This window comes from Amblyomma maculatum, chromosome 4, assembly GCF_055883805.1.
Source record: "Amblyomma maculatum isolate TAMU_Amacu chromosome 4, ASM5588380v1, whole genome shotgun sequence".
Lineage (NCBI taxonomy): Eukaryota > Metazoa > Arthropoda > Arachnida > Ixodida > Ixodidae > Amblyomma > Amblyomma maculatum.
Window position 1 is genome coordinate 36,708,485 of NC_139347.1, and position 24,610 is coordinate 36,733,094.

The 24,610-nt window shown below is 42.5% G+C and overlaps 2 protein-coding genes across 5 annotated transcripts; one reads left to right on the forward strand and one right to left on the reverse strand.

Moving 5' to 3' along the window:
* The first annotated feature begins 615 nt into the window (after positions 1-615).
* Positions 616-17,115, forward strand: LOC146190715 (uncharacterized). Of its 4 annotated transcripts, none has more exons than XM_084601078.1 (7): positions 616-1,190; positions 3,565-3,700; positions 6,695-6,783; positions 8,303-8,601; positions 10,834-11,467; positions 12,346-12,485; positions 15,229-17,115. In XM_084601078.1, exons 3-7 carry the CDS (start codon positions 6,768-6,770, stop codon positions 15,337-15,339), a joined length of 1,200 nt encoding a protein of 399 aa, XP_084457204.1. In that variant the 5' UTR covers positions 616-1,190; positions 3,565-3,700; positions 6,695-6,767; the 3' UTR covers positions 15,340-17,115. The 4 variants fall into 4 exon arrangements, with proteins under 4 accessions (XP_084457204.1, XP_084457203.1, XP_084457206.1 ...); XM_084601080.1 differs by having other exon boundaries at positions 617-1,190; positions 8,306-8,601; XM_084601077.1 differs by lacking the exon at positions 3,565-3,700.
* Adi1 (acireductone dioxygenase 1) lies at positions 17,112-24,610 on the reverse strand (the record flags this gene model as incomplete). Its single annotated transcript, XM_084601081.1, is given in 4 exon segments — positions 17,112-17,383; positions 22,094-22,273; positions 24,028-24,147; positions 24,485-24,610. Coding segments are annotated over 4 exon segments (558 nt in total), but the record flags the coding sequence as incomplete, so codon positions are not given.

The following is a 24,610-nucleotide window of genomic DNA, read 5'->3' on the forward strand; positions in this document are numbered from 1 at the left end:
CCCTGTTCTCACGGGTTCCTATTCCCCCGAACAAAATGCGCAGCTTCGCTTTCGAACCATCGCAAATGTTTTGCAGCCTCGTAGTTGTTTGGCAAGCAATAAGGAAAAACAGCTCTTTGTTGCCTGTGCGAAAGTCTTGCGTAGACAATGCAAGGGCCATGTTTTGTTCCACTTTTCTTTTTCGGACTGCCAGAACAAAGGGACGCCCTCCTCTCAAGCCTTCGCGCGTTCTGTCCGCGAGCCACGACACCGATACCTACTTCCCATTTTCTCATCTTACTGGAGCAGCTGCGAATCTACCAAACTCGGCCAAAGCGATCGCGACAGCCGTACGCTGTGGAAAACGAGAGCCGGAAGACAAAAATCGAAACTGGACCACTTACACAGAGGTTTGTGCTACACGCCCTCTATTTTCGACAACCGCGACCGGTTCGATTTTGCGGCCCAGAGAGAAAGCTCTCGCCTTCCTCCTCCACTCCACTAACCATTGCTTTCCAAGCACCGCGCGCTCCGGGCGCCGCGCTCCGTTATTCATGCAACGTTCGTATCGTGACGTCACACAGGTGAGAGGAGGAGCCGGAGAGCGCGATCTCTTTCTCGCCGACTGCCTTCCCGCGACGGCGGCAGTTCGCTCTCTCAACGTTACTTCCCCCTGCTGAATGCGTTTGTTTTGGTTCGTGCGTCGAGCCAGCCGGCTGCGCGAGCCAGCTTCAGTGGAGTGTGTGCGAAGCGTAACCAAGCGGATTTGCGCGGCGCGTGTGACACTGTGGCGGCAAGGCAAGCAGCCGTAGACAACGGAGCCCGTCCCCTCTCCAGCTTGCTGCCGCGCCTGTGTTCCCAGCGGCAACGGAGTACCACGGCGAAGCATCGGTGACGGGTCGAAGAGAGTGCGTGTAGTGGACGACGTTCAGTTTCACTACGCGGGACATCGGAGTTTGGAAACGTCGAAGCCGCATCGCGAGGCCCGCTGGTTGTCGTGTCTTCGTCGCTTGCCGAGGAGACAACAGCGGCACTCCACAATGTCGACGCTGTTTCCCGGAGTAGCGGTAGAGTGGGGTTCCGGTGACAACCGGTGACAGGGGAGCGCACGCTGAGATATATCTTTGCGCGGTTTGTCTTCGTCTATCGGCGCGACGCACTCGTGGGTCCTGCACGCCGGGCCGGGAAAGGGTGGCGGAACTTCACCAAAGGTGGGTACATGCAACATATGAGTTTCTGTACGGGCCCGTTCTCGGCAAAATACGCCTACGCCTATTGCACTTGGGCAGGTTCACTAAAACGTCTAGACCACGGCAAATGGCACATCTTTGCTCGGTGGAAATAAGGCCGATGCCTCTCCACTTGGGTTGCGCAGCTTTCGTCGCCGGAAAGCGAGTGAGAACTGAAATAAACAAAAGACCACCGAGCGGGACGTAAGAACACCTGCGAGGTTTGCCCGATCGTTGCGCTGATGCGTAAAAGTGAGGGACACGCGTAGACCTTGAACGGATCTTGGGCTCAGGGCGCGTGCTCACCGATGCACCTGGGCTGTGTCTGAGCTCGGGCAGCGCGAAAACGAGCATTTTGATCGCGCCAGTTTTTGTCACTCGTTCTTAAGGAAACGTTAGGCGCGTGCAATCGACTGAGGGTGCTGGTTTACATGCTACGTCGGTTTCGTGAAGAGCACCTGCTAAAAACCGTTTCCTTTTATATATATATATTCTATTCTGTTCTGCTTTCTGTGGTTGTACCGCCTCTGTGCAACCCTACCTTTTGCACGTCGACCACTCCCCGCTCAGCAATAACTCTCGAAAGCTGAGACACTTAACGAAAATTATTGCACCGCCTCTGCGCAACCCTACCTTTTGCACGTCGACCACTCCCCACTCAACAGGAACTCTCGAAAGCCGAGACACTTCACGAATCGAGAGCGCGCGATAAACCGAAACTTGTCGACAGTTGCACTCGAGGGATCCAAAGTGTGTCGTCTGCAAATTTGAGAACTAAGCAGCAGTGTGTCTGCTGTGGCTGAAGCATATACAGTTCACAGACAGTGAGTTTGTATATATATTTAGGCGTTTCCAAAGACCTCTTGTTGACTTGCATGTGTTCCCAGCACAATCTGCCATACTGATGTTCCTTCTTAATCATATTTTATCCCTGTTACAATGTCACGCTTGCTCAATATTGGTCTTCTTAGATTTTCACAAAGTGTGGCATTAACCCAGTTATGAATGTATTTAGTGTATTATACTATTTCTTTAATTATGTCCATATCTGTACACAAGCAGTCATTCATAATTTTGTTTGCCACAGATACATAAGCATATTTTTTAACCATTTCAATTTTTTTTTTTGTGTGGAATATTCTGTACCTGTATCATCATGTTTTCTTTTTACTTGTCTGCTGTTCTTTTCTTTTTTCTCATACAAAAATTAAGTGAACATTATATTTTAATTAACTCCTTTCGAATGGCAGTTTAGGTGCCATGGAGCCAGGCAGTCACATTGAAACATTGCCTCGTATGTAATTCCAGACTTCATAACTGAAAACTGGGCGAGTTGGTGTGGATTCATGCTCGAGCAGTGCAAAAGACAAGACACAGCAGAAAAATGAGAGATGAGCAGCAGTGCTCGTGTTGTTACTCATTCTTTTGCTGCGTCTTGTCGTTGCGCTGCTTAAGTATGAATCATCTACCAATAAATTGCTCCGATTTCTGCGACCTGGCTTTGCCTATATTCAAGTCACTGCGCAATCAACAGATGGTAACCATCAGTTATATGTAATTCGTTTACACAGTACATACTTTGCAGCCATGAGGCATATTACACGTGCATATGTGCATGGCATAGTTATAGAAGTCGCATAGGATAGAACAACACAAAAAGAATAGCTTATGTTTATTTAGGCTGAGAAGTCTGCAGCATTTATTTTTGTGAAAAGTCTGTGGATGTTTCCCGGCAATTATTGTTTCTCAAAAAAAATTTTCACCTCACTGCATTGTGTAAATGCTAAATGCAGTGATTATCGGAGTAAAATAAAATTCTGAGATCTTGCAAAAGTCATTATGGGAAGCAAAGTACCAATTTTATTACTTTCTTGGACACAAAAACTTAATTTTTTGCAGTAATAGATATATATGGATACATATTTTAACTGTTGTCAGCAGCCAGCCATGTCTGTGTGCTCCTTTGCATTGACAGCTGACAGTTTCGAAAATGTTGGTTTAACCTTAGAACTCTAGAGAGTAAGCCTTATAATGTCCAAGGACAAATGGTGTAATATAGCTACTTGCATACATGTGCCATCCAGAACTGCGGGGAGTCAATGACAGTCCTGATCACGGTCTGTTTTGAACACTAGCTTAAGCTCCTTCAGGCTGTATTCATTGTGCACTTTGAGCCTGTAGGTCTACTTACATTACGTAAATTGTCCTGGCAGCTTCTCTTCGGCACAAAAGTTAGATATTTGGACTCATAGTTAGTAGGATGTCCCATTGGATGGTACAGAACCACTAATTCTTTGAGTGCTTTGTTACAATGTAATACACTGAAAAAGGTGCCATAAACTTCATCCTCATGCAGGTTCGTTAAGCTCTCCATGGTTCCATATCTTCCTGCTGGTGCCCATTTCCACTTCTATAGCAAGGCGACAAGCTTCATGTCCAGGACAGGGCAGATGTCCCATGGCATGAGCATGTCTAGAAGCTGCCATTTTTTGGTTTGAACCAATTCAGTATTTTTGTACTGGCCAATTTTTACCGGCTTTTTCTGGTTGGAGCAGGGAGACTCGCCTGCAGCATATGTATAGTACACCGAGCACAAATGATATGGCTGATTTAAAGCAGCTTACATGTCATGCCAGCATGCATAACTCGTCACAGTGGCAGCAATATTTGAAGCCAAAGACACAGTGAGAATCTGACTTTTTTTTTTTTTTTTTTAATTTGCTTATGACTACATGGGCTGTGCTGTGGAAGCTACACATCACGCTGCACCATGGCACCTAGTGGTTTCGTGTCTATATAATGATATTCATATGACTCTGTGATAGGAATTATGACTAGATATAGCACGCCATGCTTTTGTGTGCATCGTGTTGTTCCAACTACCTGTTATGAACAAGTGGCGTAAAGAGGGCTTCCTTTTCCTTTTCATGCCAAGCTGATCATAAATCTAGCACATCAGACTGTAGCATCATTGCTGTCTAAGGTACGGATATCGTGCAGGTGCTGTTAGAAAGGTGTGCCACATATTACCACCTTGTCGCAGGCACAGCATATACTGCATGACAACGTGGTGCATAATAGTGTATCTTTTAGAGCAGATAGAACTTTTGAATGAGTATAAGTTGCACTCTAATCAGGTTGTCGAATCATACCAACCGGAACCGAGCCCGAATTTTTTCCGTCATCTTGGAACTGAACCCGAACCGGTTCACGGTACGGTTCCAACCCACTTTTGCTGGCAACTTCATTGTATTTCTTTTATCGCTGCTTGTAAAGCAAACTTCTCACTTATTTCGAAAGTGCCACTGCACACCGCAAACACCATATCTATATTGAAAAATTGTCCCTTGCTATAAGCTGACAATAACAAAGAAAATGTATTGTCACATGCATAGCATCAATAGCTGGTGTCGGGCTATCGTTTTATCCTGAACACGGGTGACCGCTGCACTGGAGAAAGTTGCCCCATTCGAAAACCTAGCTTCCTAAGCAATGAAATAATAGCATATAATTCGTAAGTGAAGTTGCATATTTAGATAAATAAATATATAACCATGTCCAACTCAATAATGAAATGACGAATCTGTTAAAAAGAAATGTCCCACAATTTTATTTTCCCATCTTTTGACGACACCACAATGAGTCACATGGCACGTGCATCGCAGCCGTATGCGATGCGACGCCATCCGATGCAATTTGGTTGACCGAGACTTCAGAATGATAAGCCAACACTGATTGTGGGAAGATCGCCTTGAGCAGCAATTTACCGGTCTGTTCTTGAGTTGCATCTGAATTTAGTATAAAGATGATTCCATAAGTTCATTTCCACTTTTGTCTTCTCTTCCTTTTGTCCCTAGCTATCTATGTCTGCTTGTTTTATTTCCCTTGGCAAGTTAAACTATGTCAGGAATGTCCAATGTTCAAATGTGAAGACTAGGTAGAGCTAGGGACTGAGTGGAATTACTAGGAGGAGTATTAATTCACAAGCTCTATTTGATGTGCTATCGTTTCAGCCATACAACTACACTGCCAAAAGAAAGAATGTGTTTCATCACTTTATCCATCATCACTGATGCGAATACCTAAGACAGTCTAGAAAGGTGGCACTGAAAGCTAAAAGTGCACTGTTGAGAGGAAACGTAACTAATGAGTAACTTGGTCTACGGGTTGCGCGGTGATGAAGGAGGTCGGGACAAAAAATTTGAAAAGCAGGGAGAGGAATGAGGTCAAGCGGATTAAAGGAAAATGCTAGTCTGTACAACCAAGTGGAGCCTGTTATGTCTCACGACAAGAACAATAGACGAACTACAGTATGAATTTTCAGCTTTTGTCACATACCAGGCAGGAAAGAAAAACTCAGTATTAAAAAAGTAGAGTAAAAAAAAATGCACCCAAAGTTGTTTTTTTCTAAACCCATTTGAACTGGTTCAGGCAAAGCCGAGCCTGAAAAAATTCCGGTTCGACACCCTGACTCAAATGCAAATCTCCAGTCTGAGTACAAGTTTTGAATGCTGTAAAGCATACCTGTGTCATTCTTTCTGGGGAAACATCAAAACAAGTGAATATCTCTTTGCTTGCATGAGATCTGTGAGATCTTTATTATGCAGTTCTTGGTTACTGTATGCCATGACAGCAAAGAATTGCCAACTTGTAGCATAGGACACTCATATTACTTAATTCCTTAAGTGAAACAACATTATGTCAAGTTGTTCTGACTGTGGAGCCGTTGATTGTGATATGGTCATCACAACAGGTAGACAGTAAAAACACAGCAGGATCAGCAAAACAAACAGCTTTAACTTCCCCCTTGTATACTATTTTGTTATGAAACCTCTGCATTTTTTATCTTACTTCCTTGTGGAGCAGAAGTTGATTAGTCTTTCCAAACAAAATTTTTCGTATATGCTTTAGTGAAGCCAATGCTGAATGACAGAAAAGTTGAGCTGGACGGCAAGTATGAAGCATTAGTAATGCACATGTCACTTGGGTCAACTGATGGAACACATTTCTGGCAAAGTGACTGACCAGCTGCTAATGTATTATTCCATGCACTGTTTGTTTTATGGTCTGTATTCTACAAATTTCACAAATGATTGTTGGTAGCTGCACACTGCATGTTCACCTGACTTGAATGGAATGCTGCACATGTTATGAGCATAAGGTGGTGAAATAGGTCCTTATATTTGCATTTTAGCATGTGTGTGTCTTGAATAAGTTATGATTACTTTATGTGGCCATACTTGGGTGGAATGTGTTGGCAATGTGCCCTAATCTTGTACTTGCGTGGGCATTAAAATTACCAAGTATGTTTTTTAGCTCGAGAAGACAGGATGACAGAAAGACAAGACGAACATGGGCTCCCGTGTTTGTCTTGTCTTTCTGTCATCCTGTCTCTTTGTGCTAAAATATATGCTTGCATAATCTGAGCACCAACTAGCCCAGCATTTAACCCTTTTGAAGCATTGCAATTCTTCCTGTCTTTCCAGCTGGGAATGGCTTGTGCTCTTACTTCCTGACCGACAATGTGGAATCCACATGATGCTGATGACTTAAGAGAAAATGGACATTTCTACAGGTGGGTATAGTACCCAGCATGCATACGCTGCTATAAATGAGGTACTGTCATTTTAACAGTTCTAAACTACCATAGTGCAGCTTTCTGGCAAGTTACACACTTAAAGCATCAGCTCTTTTCTTATGTCGTGTATTTAAAGCCACAAGTAAATTTACCGCATGAAATATATCGCACAAGCTGGACAACTTATCCATCTGCCTGTGACACACGTTTTGATGGCTGTGGACTGTGTAGTCCCACTCTTCCTCATTTTAGTTTTTAAATGGCTTGTGACTTCACAGGTTGTGGTATGTGCAGCACTGATTTTGGCACATGCATCTATCTGTAATGTAATTAATTTCTGGTTTGGTTTATGCAGTTTAACATATCCCAAAGCAAGCCGGGCTATGAGAGATGCAATTAATTCCCGACTATGGAGTACCCTTCATATAGCTTGGTTATCACTAGGAGCTGACTTCCTAAATCTTTGTAGATATTTTAAACCATGAATCTGGTCTTGCAGCATTTCGTAGCTAGAAAGAATACGCTCACTACCTAGCATGTTGCAGAAATTGCTGTTCCAGACTCCGAAACTGCAGCATTTCATTAACTCCATTAAAAAAGCATCTTGGCATCATTTTTGAGAGATTCACAACTGTGACACAGAAATGCAGTCAACTTTGTACGGATTAGTAACTTTTAAGCATAAAGCACTAGACATGGCTGCAAATCTTATGCTAAAATTGCAGTTACATGAGCTCATTAACATGATTTAATAATGCGTGGAAAGCAGGTTGCTTCATTGCATTTAATTGTTTGCAAAATGCTTAAAAGTAGTTTCTAGGTTTGAGGAGTGCACTTGTCATGACAGAAGCAAACTGTACACTGAAACTGACTCTCTATTCTTGATTGAGGGTCTCACTCTGTGAGATGTTCTCAGTTTAGTGATTTCACTCTGTTGGAGGTGGGGTGGGATTTTAGTACTTCAGATGCTTGAGCATTAGAGGAAGGCAGCTGCAGAAGCCTTCTAGCACAGGAGAATAAAAATGTCAGGCGTGATGTTTCTTTGAGTAGCACCAAATGGTACTAAGCTAAGAACCATAGAGTCGCTTCATATAGGAGCAGATGGCACTAAGATACCGGCTACTAACATTTTGTGCTTAGTTGTTCTTGAAAGTGCCTGGCCATTGCGTGCACCAAAAAAAAAATGACAAGCACATGACACTGGGCATGGCAAGCTCAGTGTTCCAAACACGTTAACTGAGCAGGTCTGCTAACAGAAAGAAAATGCAGGGCATTTGTGTCACTGCCTTGAGTTTCCAGCAATTACAGCAACCTGTCCAGTGCTGTACTCCTGTCTTTTTTGCACAAAGCAATTTGCATGGTATCTAATGCGCACAAATAACGCAGCCTAAAGTTCTGCATATAGTCGGGCCACTGAGATGGGCCAGCAGTTTTCAGTCGCGGAATGGCTTGCCATGTGGCAATCATGCGTTGTAATTGCCAAGGAGAATATATTGATCTTTCACGCTTCTTTCAGCAGCGTTTGCAGTGATGTGGAGTACCATCACGCTGCTACAACAGCCCTGCGGAGGAGTGCTACAGGGAGGCAGTGGCCTGCCGCAGCATCCTGTGTTGCTGGTGACCGGATCTTTACCCCCCTGGGAAGAAGGCGGCAGCCCACCCCAGGAGCCCACTTACGAGGCCCCCCACACATCCCCCATCTTTGTGCGCGCTGAGCCTGTCACATTGAGTGAGCCCCAGGGAACAGGCTGGCAGCCCATGCATCCTTCCAACTGGCCATCTCAACCTCACCCTGACAACCCACCTCTCAGCACGGTGGGTGATCTGAATGAAATCCTACACTGATAAACGTCTCCAATCAACAGGGCCAGTAACCGAGCATAGTCATTTTAGTGAATCTTTATGGGTGTTGTGAATTGTGCATGGTTCACAATGAGAGGAGTCATGTAAGCATGGCACCACTGCTCTAAAGAGTGCAATGTGCTGGCACTGTTTACTATTTATTATTCCAAATAATTTTGATTTAATGTGTATCAGAGTGCTAAATGTGAAATATTTGTAGATTACTGACGTTGGTTCGTTCTGACATTAGCCAGGATAATGCCATTCTTGCAGATTTTAGTCATTGAGCTTTTTGTTTTTTTGTAGAAGTCATGCTTACAAGCTACATGATTAATCATGATTTCCACCGCTCGTGCCAGAGCAGATTTTCTTGCTCCGCGATAATAAGTTCAAATTCCACTGGTCGACCTAGGTAGGTTGCGCAATTCCACTGTCGTTTGAAGCAACTCTTTTTGAGTCACATCTTGCCAGAACTCCTAGTCGGCAATGTCATCACTTCTGGAGGTTGCAGAACTTTTTTGGCTGTTTTTAATGGTTTCATAAATATCGGCAGAGGGCACTAGGCATCGCCATTTTTTCATGCATGTCTATTAAACAACATTACAGCATTGATGGTGCATGAGCGCCTGTGCCCCACCTATTTATCAATCACCACACATTTTGGTGTGCCACCTCTGCTTCCAGAATCGGTTCAGCATTACTCCTGCTGTATGGTCAACCAAGGCTGATTTGCTCTGTAGGTGTTTAGGTTATTGTGTTTCAATCCAGGCACCCAGCTCCAATTGACCAATGGAATTCAGCGTAAATTTCATTCATAGCCATTTTAAGGCAAAGGTGAAAGGAGAAGGTTATGAGAAGTGGAACAGTGTTGTGAGTCATGTGGCATGCCAGGTAATTCTACAGACATGGCTGGGAGCATTCCCCCCCTTTCAGCGTTTTTAAATTTTTTTCTGCCTAATTTTTTTTTACTGGCGACATTCAAGTAGCGGCCCAAAAAACTATTTCTGGCTACGCCATCGCATTGCATACTAGATACTAATTGCACATTGTTTCGATGCTAGTGTCTGAGTCCTCTATAAAGCACTGCGCTTCATTGCTTATAGTGCTTTGATAGAGTATTGCGAATAAGGCCATACAGAAAGGTGATAAAACCTATATATAACTACTTTAAAATGTCACATAATGCCTGTGGTGTGGAACCATAGCATGGGCAGTTCAAATCATCAATCAACAGCTGGTGGAGCTGCTGGCGTTGCCCTTCATTGCATGCCCATTAACTAAATAGAGAACAACAATGAAAGAATGGCAACAGATGCCAGCAGAAGTACAAAATACCACATAAGCTATATTGTGTGTAGCGGGAGGCAAGTTGCGGCACTATCTGGCGGGATGGAGGTTCCTACAGAGTGGATGCATGATATTAAAATGCTCATCATAGCAACTGTCATAGGAGGTGGCAGTGACCCATTTGTGGCCCAAGCATGACCGCATCCAACTCTTTGCCCACAGACAGTCCATTGTTGCTCCGTCAGAAACAAAACATCTCCTCTAGCAGCAGTGTTTGCTGCCAAGTTGAGGTTCTCAAAGCTGTACCTATGGTTACGATTTGTTTTTGGAAAAGAAAGTAACTGATTACCAATAATTGATTACTGGAAGCAGTAATTTAATTACAGAGATTGTTACTGTTTTCAAAAGTAATTGATTAATAACAAAATTACAGAAAAATGTATTTGATTACAAGCAGTCAATAACTTGTAGCACGTCAAGTGCAACTATGGCTGCTACTAGATATCGTCTCAAACATTTTACTATACTTTCTTCAAGATTGGAACATGTCATAACATGCTGATCTCAGTATACCAAGATATTATGAAGCTGTTGTACTGTTAGAACACCTCTGTATATATGATAACCATTACCATAAAATCTTTATTGGATTAATCATTTTTGCTCATGCTTTTGATTTAAATCTTATATTCTCCCACTCATTTCTCCTCAGATGTTAAAATTTAGTTCATCTGTTTCCAAACTATTTTGTTTATTATTCTGCTAGGTAACTTGGCCGGTGACCAAATGTCAAGCCTTGTGCGCTTTTGTTAATGTCTTTGTTTGTGTGAGTGCGCCAGCATACATTTGCTGTTGGGATTTAGCAACTTAGGATGGCTGCCACAGCATTTAAAGGAACCCTGGTTTCATCTCATGCAGGGCCCGTTCGTTTTCCCGGGAAACAAGCCACCCATCGCTGCTGCTCCGCCATTTCTACAAGCAGCACAGGGCCATGTCACACATCCAGTCTTGGCAAACTCTATGCCATTAACACCTGGACACACCACATCGCCTGATACAGCCCCACTACCTCAGCTCTCCAATGACATTCCTCCAGTGGGGACAAGCCCATCAGCAACAACCAGAGAAAACACCATGCCGCACCCCATCCTCACCACACGACCAGACAGGGAAGAGCCGTCAGACACTACACAGGCCCCAGCAGCAACGGATACAACTGCGTCCCTTTCTGTGAATGCTGTGTCTGGGGAACACGGAGACAATGTGCATCTGCAGAGCAGTTATGCGACGACCACATCCTCTACATTGAATGACTTCAGTCCTCTGCGTGTTCCTGGTGACTTGTTGGACAAAAAAAATGCGCACCACGAGGGTGTTTCTGTGGACGTAGATCCAGGTGGAAGTAGTGTGACTGCCACACCAGCAGAAACTGTGACACCGCCTACTGTCGATAAGGACTCGCCAAACATAGAGTCCCCAGACTACCCACTGGCAGGGGGTGCTGTGGCTGGCATTGTCATTGGTTCCATTGCATCAGTGGCACTGCTTGCAGGTAAGCCCAACTGTTGAAACTGTTAAGGCTTTGACATCAGAGCACTTGCAATCGTTTGGCCATATTATAGTGTTACGTTGTATGCTGATTGTGTGCTCCGATAACATACCACGCGAGACAAGCGTGGGCTCGAAAAAATATTAATTGCTGTGTGCAAGGTATATTTATGGTCAAAGAGCGAGAGAGAAGGAGTGGACACTAATGCCGAGGTGCAAAAAGGCACGGCCTGGCGGGACCACGGATTGCAAACCACTGCTTGCAGAATAACTGCCAGCAGTCATGACCAATAGCCTGTGCTAACACGAATGTACTCAAAATAGAGGTCTTAAACTCTTTATAATTTGGTTATAAAAGAGAAATAGCATTGCAGTAATCAATTTTACCTGGTTTATGGCCTGCTAAAAGTATTTAACACTGCTGCTGTGTTTACTGTTAGGTCGTGATGATAAAATAGTGCGCAGCCAGCATTAATAGTGGTGCATTCATAAGAGGTAGAAGGTCGAGAGTATTGTGAAGCGTACTGTTTATGTCATGAGCAGACATGTTTGTAATGAGTCCTCTGAGCACAGATTCAGAGTTGCTCAGGCAGTTATGTAAAATGTTTATTGAACAAGAGTGTCCCATCTTGTGTTTCTTAAGGGCTTCTGTCTTCTGAGCATTGATTTCAGCCCAAGCTTAAAGTCTGCTGTTACGAATATTACAACTCCTTGCTTGTTCTACTAAAAATATTATGCTCTCTACCTTGCATAGTGCAAAGTTTTTTAACAGCATTGCCATTCTTTGAGTTATTTCTGAACGAGGTGTATAGCAGTAACAGCTTTGAGAGCACCTATAAGAAGTAGTTTATCGTTGATAATATTACTCTGTCTTCTTTCCAGGTCTCATTACGTACATTGTTTTGCGAAGGCCTTTCCTGAAGTTGCTGAACAACCAGGACAAATCGTCTACCGACAATGTCGCGTACATTGACGACACTGTGCGCACTGGCTACATGAACACCCACATAGAGCTACCTAAGGTACTTGGCTTTTGCATTTACAGGCTTTGTGTTTACCCTTCCACTCAATCCATTCTTGTGTATACAGCCCTCCATTTAAAGAAGTGTTTAGATCATCTAAACTTACTTGTTACACATGCAGACTACTTGTGTGATGAACCATGATGCTTGCAGTCAATGCTTTATCATTTCACTTTGGCTTGTGAGTACTTACAGAGGAGTAACAAGTTTTGCGTTGGATTTCATACCATACTTAAACAAATAAATAAGTAGGGTACAGCTTTTTCAGGTAGTATTCTTCAAAGCATCTGCACAGTGAAATGTGAATGGTTCCAGTTCAGCAAAGAAATGCCTAAACGTTTGATAATTTTGTTTACTGAACAGAAAATTTTAAGCTAGCTCTTCTATACTCCTCTAGTTCTAATTTGAATTTTGCATGAATGCATTCACAGTTGCAACAAATGAATTGCCAGTCATTAGATAAACTATTTTATTGCGTTAGCAATACTCCGCCAGGTTTCAGCCGTCCCGAAAAGGGTCAAGTTTGACCTTGAGCCGCAGCCGAGACGAATACGGCTTTAACCAAGCCGTATGAACGTGCCTTAGTGGCCTATAGGGGTAACGTGAATTCCAGGGTCCTGGCAGACCGATTCTGATATAACCGTCCCATGTGAAACAAGAGACTCAAGTTCTCAGCTCCTGCCAGCCCACCATATCAAGCCCCGCTTTAACATCTCAAGCTACACCATACACTACATGCTGAACCATAAGCTGCAGCCAAGGAGGTATTGCTAACGCAATTCAACCCGGTTTAACCAGAGCTAAACCACAGCCAATTTTTTGTTTTTGTCGCTTGCATTTTTGTCAACACCTACTAATATCTGTAACAACCAGTGCTGGTTGCAGCAACAACAATGTGGAAAACTCAGTAAAAGTGGATTCTTTTCGCTTAATCAGTAGTTCATATTTTATGCAAGCATAGAAATGTGCAATCTAGGAACAGGTAGTATGGGTCAAATGTACTTCCTGTTCCAGCTTTCCTGTTCGTTTCTAGATACCGAAAGAGCTAAACATGTAATTAGAAATTAAAGTGCCTTTTAAATTAAAAACTGCAGTACTTTGTATTTGGTTTCTTTAACGTGCACCGACACTGCACAGCACATGGGTGTCTTGCCTTTCGCCTCTATTTAAAAGTGGCCATCGTGGCTAGGGTTCGATCCCAGTACTTTGTATATGCAGGCTGATCATGGCCCTTTACGCAGCCGGTTATCATGATGTGAAGTGTTCCCATTTTCACTTAGCCCTGTAGCGATGGCTTGATGGTTAGGGTGCTTGACTGGTTCTCCCCAGGATGCGGGTTTGATCCCGGTTGCAGCAGTTGTGTTTCGATAGAGACAGAACTCAAGGCTAGATGGTCGAAATTCCCAGAGCTCTTCAATGAAATTTTCAGAACCCTCCACTGTGATGTCCCTTTTGTATACTGAACCCTATAGAGCAAACCAAACACTCTCTTTAAAGGCATTAAGTTATACTATCAGTAACATACACTTGAAAAAGAATAGAGAGTCTGGCGTAGTTTCATGTCGGGCATAGTGTTTCATGCTGTATATATTTTTTTCTCACTTTCAGTTTATTCTTTACTAAGAAATTTTCAGTTCAGTTTTTAAATAAAATATAAACAAAATATATATATAAAATATGAAAGAGACGGTGTGCTTGCAAAATTAAATGTACAGTCAAGTGATTTCCATGAATTGCTGCATTTTTCTTAAAGTAAGCTCTTAAGGCAAGTGTATGAACTGTAGTCACAGATATCACCGTTTTGTGAGTGCAGGTAACAAAAATGGCCTGTTTGCAAATGCTTTCAAGGGAAAAATGAATGCACCAAAGCAAGTGCATACAATGACATCTCTTCATATACAGGAGCCTGCCTTGCAGCAAAGGTTGAACATTTTGCTAGATCCCCAGGGGTTATTCATCTTAGCTGGTTGGGTGTGCTGCATGCAGTGTCAAAGTGAAAGGTATGTTATTGTCTAGGAGTGAAAAGAACTAATTAAGCAGCTCATTCTTTATCTTGTTTTGAAAAGTGAAGCATGACGAGAAAGCTGATGCGGAACTATTTGCTTTGGTGCCCCGAGACCCAACTCGTGCCAAACTAGCTAAGTTAGTATTAAAAGACGTGGCATGCTCAGAATAAGCAGTGCATGCTGGTCTCAGAAATAATTCTATGTGAATAGCTAAACTTCAGTCAACTAATTCTGTAAGTAGTCAGTGTGGAATGAGGTGCCAGGTACATTATTTATATACAACTAACATAAAATTCGTTGCATCCTCAGGGCTTTTGCATGTGGTCTAATCATTCACTCTGAAACTTAGGCTCAATTGATTATTCATCTGAGCTAGTTTACTGATCAATATTAGATAGCAGGGTATGCTACATGCAGCACTGAACTTTATTACCAATTTTCACAAGACAAACACACATATCTTGTGTGTTTTTATCACAACTTTAGTTAATTTCACAAAAGTAGTCAAACATACATAAAATAGTTGGTTCACAGGAAAGGAAAGGCGCAGTATCTGTCACACTTGTTCTGTAGACACCTGAACCACGCACTAAAGATCACAAAATTTGTCGCATAGACTGGTCTAGCATTGCAACTATGGGCACAGGACCTGTGTTGTTTGGCATGAAATTATCACCCTACCTAGGCAGCATTGTGCTGCTTTCAACGACTGCAGTTTTCTTTCCTCCTCTCTGCAGGAAAACTCTGAAGAAATGACTTCTTTGGACAACGATTCATTTCTCAACAGCCTCGAAGCAGTGACCATTCAAAACTATTGGGCTGACACCAGCAAGAATACTAACGTGTGAAAAACTGCCACCAAATGGGCACCAAGAACCTTACGCTGTGTTTCTTCATTTGTGCAAACAGAAGACAGTGAACTGCAACTGCTGCAGTGCATCGCCGTTGAGAAGCTGCAGTAGGGAGGCATGCAGTGTTTTGTTTGGCTTATCTCATTGCACACATCATTTGTTTGCATTTTTGGCACCCTCATCGAGTGTTTGTGTGATGCTGTCGCAAGTAGCGATTTTCTAAGCGCTTCAGAATTGCCCCCTTTTATCGCCTTAAATTTAGCATCAGACTGAAAAGGCAGCAATATTATGCCGCTTCACGTGTAAGACGTCCCTCCGCAAGATATTGTGAGAGGGGAGGATAAAGAAAAGGAATCATTGACTGGTAATTTACCTTTTTACCGAATTTGTTTTTCCATATTTAGGTACTGACAATTGTACAGTGTTGCGCGCTACTGAAGGCAGGTTTAATTGCTTCTCTGGCCTAAGCACTAGCCCATTTGTGCTATTTTTCATGTCAGAGTGGAAGCACTGTAAGCACACAGAATGTGCTTACAGTGCTTGGATGATTCATTTGGGTAAAACAAAAGTAGCCATCTATGGCAGGGCTTAATCAGAGCTATGTGTATATTGTTATGTAGCGACAAGCAAGAAGACGGCACAACATGGCGACAGTATGCAGGATGATTTAATTGGCTGGCCTCGTGCCGCTGCCGATATTCTTCTTCACAACAATATATATGAAACCACGATGGTGCCTTGCCAGATGAACAATATGTGCAGTAGTGGCACAGTGTAATGGTAGGGTGGCGTAATCTGTTCTAGCAGAATTAAAAGCTTGTACAAATAACCTGTGAGGAATGCTGCCAAATGCTATGGGCAGTATAAATCACTGAATGCAAGTGCAGTGTTCAGACCCTACCAACTAGTAGCTTAGGCCACAGAGTACTTATATTCATCTGCAGTAGCAATGCAACGTTTGGCACACACACACACAGGTGAAACTTGTCTTTCAACCACTAAGCCTGTTGGACACATTAAAAGTAGTTTGATAATATTTATCACTGATCTCAGGTGCCTGTGGGTCGAATACATAGTGTGCAAGAGGCAGTAGAGATATATAGCAGTGAAGGGGGTGCCTGTGAAATGAAACTATGCACAAACGCTTGTTTTATGGTCGTACCTGAATAACGCGTTCATAGGAGACTACGCAAGTATCGAAGCTCGCAACATCACCTTCCCACAGCTTACAGATATGAACTGGCAGAAGCCCTTCTGCATCAAAGGTCCTGCTTTGTAAATATTTTGTGTTAAGAGGCACTGTGATGTTTAGAAATGAGTTATTTCTTGGTGTAAAACCAAACATCACTGCGCCATAACCAAAGAACTGCCTTCTATCATTTTAAATGTTTTTTTTTTTTCTCCTTTCTTCTCAAAAGTAACATTCCCAGCAAAATTATATGCACTCATCCTGCCTCACTCCACTAAGTTTCAGGTTATTGACAGCAGCGATGAATATGTGCAGGGTTTTATAATGCCGAACCGGCTGCATTTAACGTGCAAATTTCTAACACTGAAAATGTTCACGTACGCAGCATGTGCAATCGAATGCAGGAAAACAACTCTGAGCATCGCAAGGTGTGCACAGTATTTTATGTGCTCTTTGTTAGTTCTAGTCGTGACTTACAATATTGCAGCATGTTATTTATTTTTCTTGGCTGTACTTCATTTCACTGCAGCTTATTTGCTGTGCATGATGTACTTAATAAAAAATCGACTTGCCACTGTTGAAAATATACCTTTATCCATTGATTTACACTTTTGATCACATCGTTATTCCATAGTTAGTCATTCATGTAAAAAAATATACCGTAAAAATTCCTTGCAACATGTTCCACATGTGCCTGCTTCCATTTGTATAAATTTTATATCAAGCAGCACAATTGCAAGCTTGCTGCAGGTTGTCAAGATATTGGGACCGGGCAGGGTGGTCATCAGCTGGGCGGTTGATTGGCGTCCAAACAGGCTCCCCCACAAACAGCCGCATAGCCTTGATGTAGTTCTGCAAAGACCAACATGTGCTGTGAATGTCATGTCACATTCTGCCTGGGCAAATAATGTTATGAATAACCTGTGAACATCACAGATACCATACCCAGCGTGTATATGAGCTAACTGTGCCCATCAAGTCTATTTTGCCTACAGTCTGCTTAACCAATTTCTCGTAATGGCAGAATCGTACAAAGAAGAAAATTGAAAGTATAGCACAGTTGGCCATTTAAAGGAGCGTGCTTTAAAATATTATGCAATCTCTCAGTTGTGTTACAAGCAAGCAAGAATACAAAAGTTAAAATCAAAGTTTGAATAGTTTCACATTCATCAGCAACATCAACAGTCTGACTACACACACTGCAAGACAAAGGCTTCTCCCATATCCCTCCAATTAACCTGGTCCTATGTCAGCTGCATCCATCTGATCTCTGCCAACTTCTTAATCTCATCCGCCCACCTAACAACTTCTTGCCGCCCCGTGCTACACTTGCCTTCTCTTGGAAGATAAGCGCATTTCACATTGGCACAGAGTAAAGTTTTTGTGCATTGGGATAGGCAGACTACACTGGCCTGAGTGAAATAGACACAGATTAAATAGAATTTCTGAGTAGGCTTATTTTTGCTTGTTTAGTTGGTGCAGTATATGAATTTGATCTCAGTGCAATAGTGGAGGCAGCAGAGTAGAAGCTTAAATCTTATGCACAGACTTCAACATATGTGCAATTACTACCCCTCATGGTCAAGCTGTAGAATGGGCATCATTAAAGAAAATGTATTTCACGCATAACTGTTTCCATCAAACCATGCACTTGCTACATTGTGTCAAACGATCGCCTACTTTGAGAACCTCGATATTTAAACTGCCTGTGGTAGTTGCTTCATCACGTCATAGCTAGACTTTACATCTTGGGTGCCACCAAATGTAAATGCTCCTTCTCCAAGTGCAATCTAGCCTTACAACCACAATACTTTTACTCTCCCTTTCAAATGCGCTATTTGGGAACATATAAGAGGCTGCAGAATGACAGACTACTGATAAGCCTTTGTATCAAAGTAAACGAGAACAAAAAACACTGAAGATATAAATAGTGTGAAATTTCCAACGGTGAAACATTCATTCTATGCCAGAAAGACATATACAAGATTGCAATACCATGTAGGAAACAATATGCTGGACAGTCGAGAAGACATGTAAATAAGAGGCTATTTAAGAATAATAATGACTACAATCACCAGTGTGCCACAGGCAAAAAATTACCTTCTCTGAGCCACTAATAGGGCGCAATAGCAACCATGTGTGTGAGTACTTCTAACTTTTTTTTTAAGAAGCTTGCTAAACTAAACAGATGGCTTCATCAGAACTCGGTACTCATTGTTACATAACCTGCACATGTGGCATGACCCAATCGGTCACCACAGCGCAAAAGACAGACATGTTAAACATAGGAAAATGTCTGCAACAAAGAGCACAACTAACTTTGCAAACTGTTTATTGAATGTACAAGTTACAGTAGCCAGCCCTGTCAGCGTACCTTTACTTCTCGTAATTTTCCATTGAGTTTATCAGAAATGGACATGCAATCGCTTTGTGCGCAAAGTGATCTGTATTTGGCTGCTTCTCAGACAATGCAGCAACCTTTTTCAACTAGTCCTACCCGTCAAAGTCGTCTGTTCTGTGTTCTGTGTCACACCAAAGAAAAGAGAATGAAAAACCCCAGTGCAGTCTCTGCTTCTTTCTGATGATCACAGCAGTCCTTGACTGAGTCTAGGCAGGTAGGGCTGTGAACTTGACCAACACTGTCAAGCTTGAAGCTAGCACATTTGCTCAAGTCAGAAGTGCTGATATCTGGCAAGTATTTACAAAACTATTGTTGGATACCCTGCAGTAACCGCCACACAGGATTCCCCTGCGGCAAAAAATATTCAGCTGTTCGACCTTTTCTTGACATAAATGAAAAAGCTACAAGACCAAATTATAATTCAAGAATTTTGATGTCCCTGGCTTGTCTGGTATAGCCAAATATCAAAAACTGATCTCATTTACTGTTCAGCAGAGCAATACACATGTTACATATAATTGCCCGTAGTTACCAAGCCCTGTTTCTTTTTCATTATGCTGCAGGAAACACTACATCACTGATTACCAGTCCTCATTATCCCTCAGTGGACAATGTGAAGACGTGGTAGTAACCATGCATTCACAGCAACCAACACTGCAGCAAGTGCTCCAGGCTGATGACAACTTCAAAAACACTGTTCATTTGCAACTAATTATTTCATCTGTGGCATAGCTCTCATCAGGAGTTGACACTAATGCAAAATGAGTGTGAAAACTGCCTCCACATCTCACAAATGAGTGCAGTCCTCAAGCAGCACTCTTAACATCAGCAAAATGTATTCATATACACAGCCGGAAAGCAAGTATCATATCTTCCGGTGTGTAAGATGTGTTTTGTTTTTAAATTCTTTACAAGAGCGTCCTATACAATGGTGCATCTTCTATGGATTCTTTTTTTTTCGTTTCACACTATGTTCCTAAATAAAACGCAGGCAAGCCACAAACAGCTTTCAGGCTGTTTAAATCTGTTAAAGGCAGCTTAATGCAGCACTAGAACTTCTAAATAGGAGGGGTGTGTCTTATACAGTGGAAAATAAAGTATCAGGCGAAAACAACACATTTTGGTAGAGGTGTGCGAATAGTACTTTTTTTGCCAATACAAATTGAACAAGAATAGCTCATCTTTGCTACCGAATGTTCCTTATTTGAACAAAATAAGCAGTTGCACGAAACTTAAAAATGCCAGCATCGGTGCTGTGATATTACACTAGAGCCTAAGGAGTTAAAGCTGTAACTGTTAAGTAGAGCGAACACTTATCTCCACTAAGGGGTCGCATCATAAAGTCAGTTAACCACTAAGTTATGCGTAGAGGAAATCTACCCATTGCTACTGGTGACAAAACACAGAAAGCTACAGCTACCTCAAGGCATGAGACAGGCAACAACCACGTAGGAGCACTGGCCTCAGAGATCGGGAATCAGGGCAAGGTTTTCTTAATTTGACCAAGCCCTGCTGTGTCATCCCGTCTTTGAGGTCATATTTAAACGCTGTGAACGCTGGCACATAAATGAACCATGTCACAGCACTGAACCTTTTATTCCATGCATACTGATCATGGCAGGCTGGTATGCAGCATCAGCCTGGCCCTGTTTTTTAAACAGTCATTGAAAAATGAATAAGGCAGGCCTTATTCAAACATGCTGCCATTTAGATAAAAAGCTGACAGCATACCGTTTCAAATAATTGTAATCATTCAATATTTCATTTATTCAACTAACTGAAAAGCTTGGAGGATATTCGGTTAATTATTTCAAACTTTCAAATATTCACACACACCCCCATATTTTATTGCAGGAAATTACGACACTATGCAAAGCACTGCAAAAACATTTCGTATGTGACACACTGCACCCTCACATAAATTAATACTGTCTCAAGTCTATGACAAAGGATTCTTTTATTTTTATTTTAAATGCTTTGGGGGCACCCGATACGTATGAGCCCAAGCTGTTATGTGCATATACATGGCTTAAAGTTCAGAAAGAAAGCGCTTTATTCTGGAATGTCAAGCAAGCACCCATGTGATTGCATTTAAAATGGTGGGGTTTAACGCCCCAAGACAAACCCGTGGGCTATGAGGGATGGGGCAACAGAGTGGTCCAATTGATTTTGACCATCTGAGGTTCTTTAAGGGGAGATGCACGTCGAAAAATCAAGTTTTTCGCGACATTTTTCAATTTTCGGTTTTTTACTGCAAAATTATCTTTGGGCATTCAGCTACAATCCCCCCAAAAATCAAGGCAAAATTCGAACGCGAAGTTAAAAAATCCATTTTATTGAGCCAAGGTGACTCGAGAAACTGCAATTTTTCGCGCACATCGTCAACTTTCGCGCGTCTGCCTCTCGAGAACGCGGGAGCGCCCGCTATTGCCGTCTGCTTGGAGAGGAAGAGTAAGCCTTCTTCTCTCCGATAGCATCTCCTGCAGTTTCGTATTTTTGTATTTTTTATTTTTGTATTTTGTGAATAAATTTCATGTGCTTGTGTCATGTTTTTCAAGAATGCAGATGTTTCAAACTTTCAGATGCGTTTTTCTCCAATTCTAATTTTCAGCATTTTTTACATTTTGTGCACAAACTTTCAAGTGCGTAGAATTCTCAGATTTGGATAAAATTTTGTACACAGCTTCTTCAAAGTATGCAGAATGGGCATATCTATCTGGATTGTCAATATCTCTTCTACATTTTTTGGCAAAAATTCAAAATGTTGACTAGCAGCACCCAGAATGTACACTTTTGATGTTAGTGAATTTTTTTGCAAATACAGGATATTGTAATCAAATTTCAAGTAGTTTTGCTCATACTACTAAACCTAAGATGCAAAATGAGCTATTGCAAGCTACTCTAAACATAAATTTAATCTTCAAAAAAGTGTGCACAAAAAGCCCTATATTTTACTTTTGAAGACTCTATTACACAAAAACTATGTGTGCTACATAAAAACTAAGACCATATTTAGAATCTGCATTAAAATCCTTATCAATGATATAAGTTTCATAATCATAGGTTGAATATTAAGAAAAAAGTATCTTCGAGGAGCATCTCCCCTTAATGTGCGCCGACATCCCACAACAGCCGTGGCAGCCGGGATTGCATTCACGTACCTGCTTGTCAAGAGTGAACCTATGGTAGATGCCAGCAGGCAAGATTAGAAGGTCTCCTTTGCCCACTGCAATCCTTATCCACTTGTCCTCACAGTCCCGAACATCAAAGTAGCCACTCCCAGCCAAGATGAAGCGTATCTCCTCGTCAGAGTGCAGATGCTCTTGGAAGAATGTTTTAATCTAAGAACAAAACACATTAAGTAACCAAATATGCAATGCTTTATTTGGTACCAAGACGACAGAGTGCTTTCATAACTGTCGCAAAATAGATGTTGAAATCCGTGCATGCGTATTATTATTGGCTACATTGTTCTGAGGCTGAGTTTGTGCAGTGACTCGACAGAAACAAGAAAAAGCATCGATTAAAGGAGTAGAAATAAAAAACGGCCACTGAAACTGAAGCACAACTACAGGTTCAACAAGCAGTGTGTGCTTGGCCACATACGATGTTAAAGCTAAAGGTCTCTTCGATTTGTCTGCACCAGCTGCACTAGTTCAAGTAGTGCAGCATTGCCACCCTCGTTTTGCCAGAGCCGCGCGCACCGTATGCACTCCTCTCCTTGTTTTGTCAAAGTGCAGGACTAGTTCTGCACGAGTTTTCGCCCTTTGTGCAGTCGCTCCAGAGGAGGTGCAGGGAAAAGTGCAGCACAACATATGCGCCGCGCGGCCAAGAGCAGACGACACTGCACATTTCTGCACAGCTTTGTAAAGTCCATCTCTATCAGAACCCGGACGGTTTGTTGCTAACAGATCCGCGAATGGTTGCGAATACAGGGTAGTTGGGCTGCATGCTGGTGATTAAAATCTTGTTTTTGGTCAGGACTCGGGAGCGGTATTATATGTAGTTGTGGTCACATATATAGCGGTACGTGGCCATGATACGGCACCTTCGCGCACATTGTTTTAGGTAGTATTTTTTTTTTTTTTATCGTGTTGTATGGCATTTTTCTTGACCTAAGAAGACGGGCAGCTGCGAACAGAAATCAGTTGTGATCGATCGAGTCATTTCTGCCGTGCCAAGTGCGTGTGAGAGACCCACCTACACGATAGAGTGCACAGCGACTCTGCGACAGGAAACTTGTCACCCACGGAGTACATAGATGTCTGAGAGTCACGTATACAACACCGCGCAATGAAACGCATACGTCGTCTCAGCAGCAGCGCTTTTGGACAGAAGATCGGAACCTTGGATATTTATACCACTGAACTAGTCAAGCATCTCGTTACGCAGTCTTATTTAAATTAAGACTCGTGACAACTGCTTACAAAGTTAATTCACTCATACCCAAGCACATGAATGGCATCTTCTCAGAACGCTATAACGATCGTGCAGCCGCGCATAAGTCGGTCGCAGTCAACGTCCCGAGTGCAGTAGGTCTACGGCAGCTGGTTTCGAAATTGGACGTGATCATGCTATAGCACGCGATACATGCCATATGTATATATACTACGCGCACGCATCTGTTATAAGTTGCCGAGTCCTACACTTGCGTACAGTTTTGGCAGCTGCCGTCGCACGATTGAACTAGCACTGCACGCTCACGTGACCGCTTGGCACCGCTGCTGCCGCTGTAGCACCTTTCAGATCTAGTGCAGCCAATGCAAGCTACATCAAAGTGACCTTAAGAAAATCTGCCAAATACCTTTGAGTTTAAACGTTAAATGAACCACCACGAGGAGAATGCATGCATTGCACAAATGAACCTCCATAATAAGCAAAGCTTTAATGGGGCTAGTTGGTGGTTCATACTGGCATATGGGTGCGCTTAAACGAGTACACAAACGACAACACAAAAAAGTTTGCGCTCGTTGCTTTGCGCTCGCACCCATATGTCTCCATAATAAAGCTGTCGCAAATAGATTTGTTTTCTCATGCTCGAAGATGCTTCTGCGTTTATCAGCCGTACCGCAGCAGTAAAGCGCTCACAAAATACCTTGTCTTCGTAGTTCGGTAATTTGTCCTTAGATATCTCGATGACATCGGTGTATGAATATCCGCGCTCCTTCTTTATCTTCTCGAGTTCTCCGTCCTCCTCGTAGGTGTCGGCATTCAGCTGGAAATTCATATATCCCAGTTAACATCACCATTTCGTATACTTTCTCACAATGAAATTAATTGCTTCTTGAGCCAAATAACGACGATGCACGCCAAAAAGCTGTGTTGGAAAGCTTATCCAGACAGAGGACCTTCGACACTCACTTGTTTGACCAAACCGCTAATCTCGCGTAAACACACACAACGCTAAGGATTTTTTAAAGGTATTTTCAGTAGGTTAAACTAAACATACAACTCTACATATTACATTTATTCCTTAGTCGGTGTCAAAGCTTATAGACGTGCAGGTTTTACGTTTTCGCTAAACCAAGGCCTTGACTGAGCCATGCACATACCTTCCAGTAGAGGACACCACTCCGCTTACGGATTTCGTCCAATGACACCGGCATCGGTGGATCCAGTTGATGCTCCTCTCTCTGATCAACAGTGAGGTCGTCATCCATGAACCATGCCCTCACCAT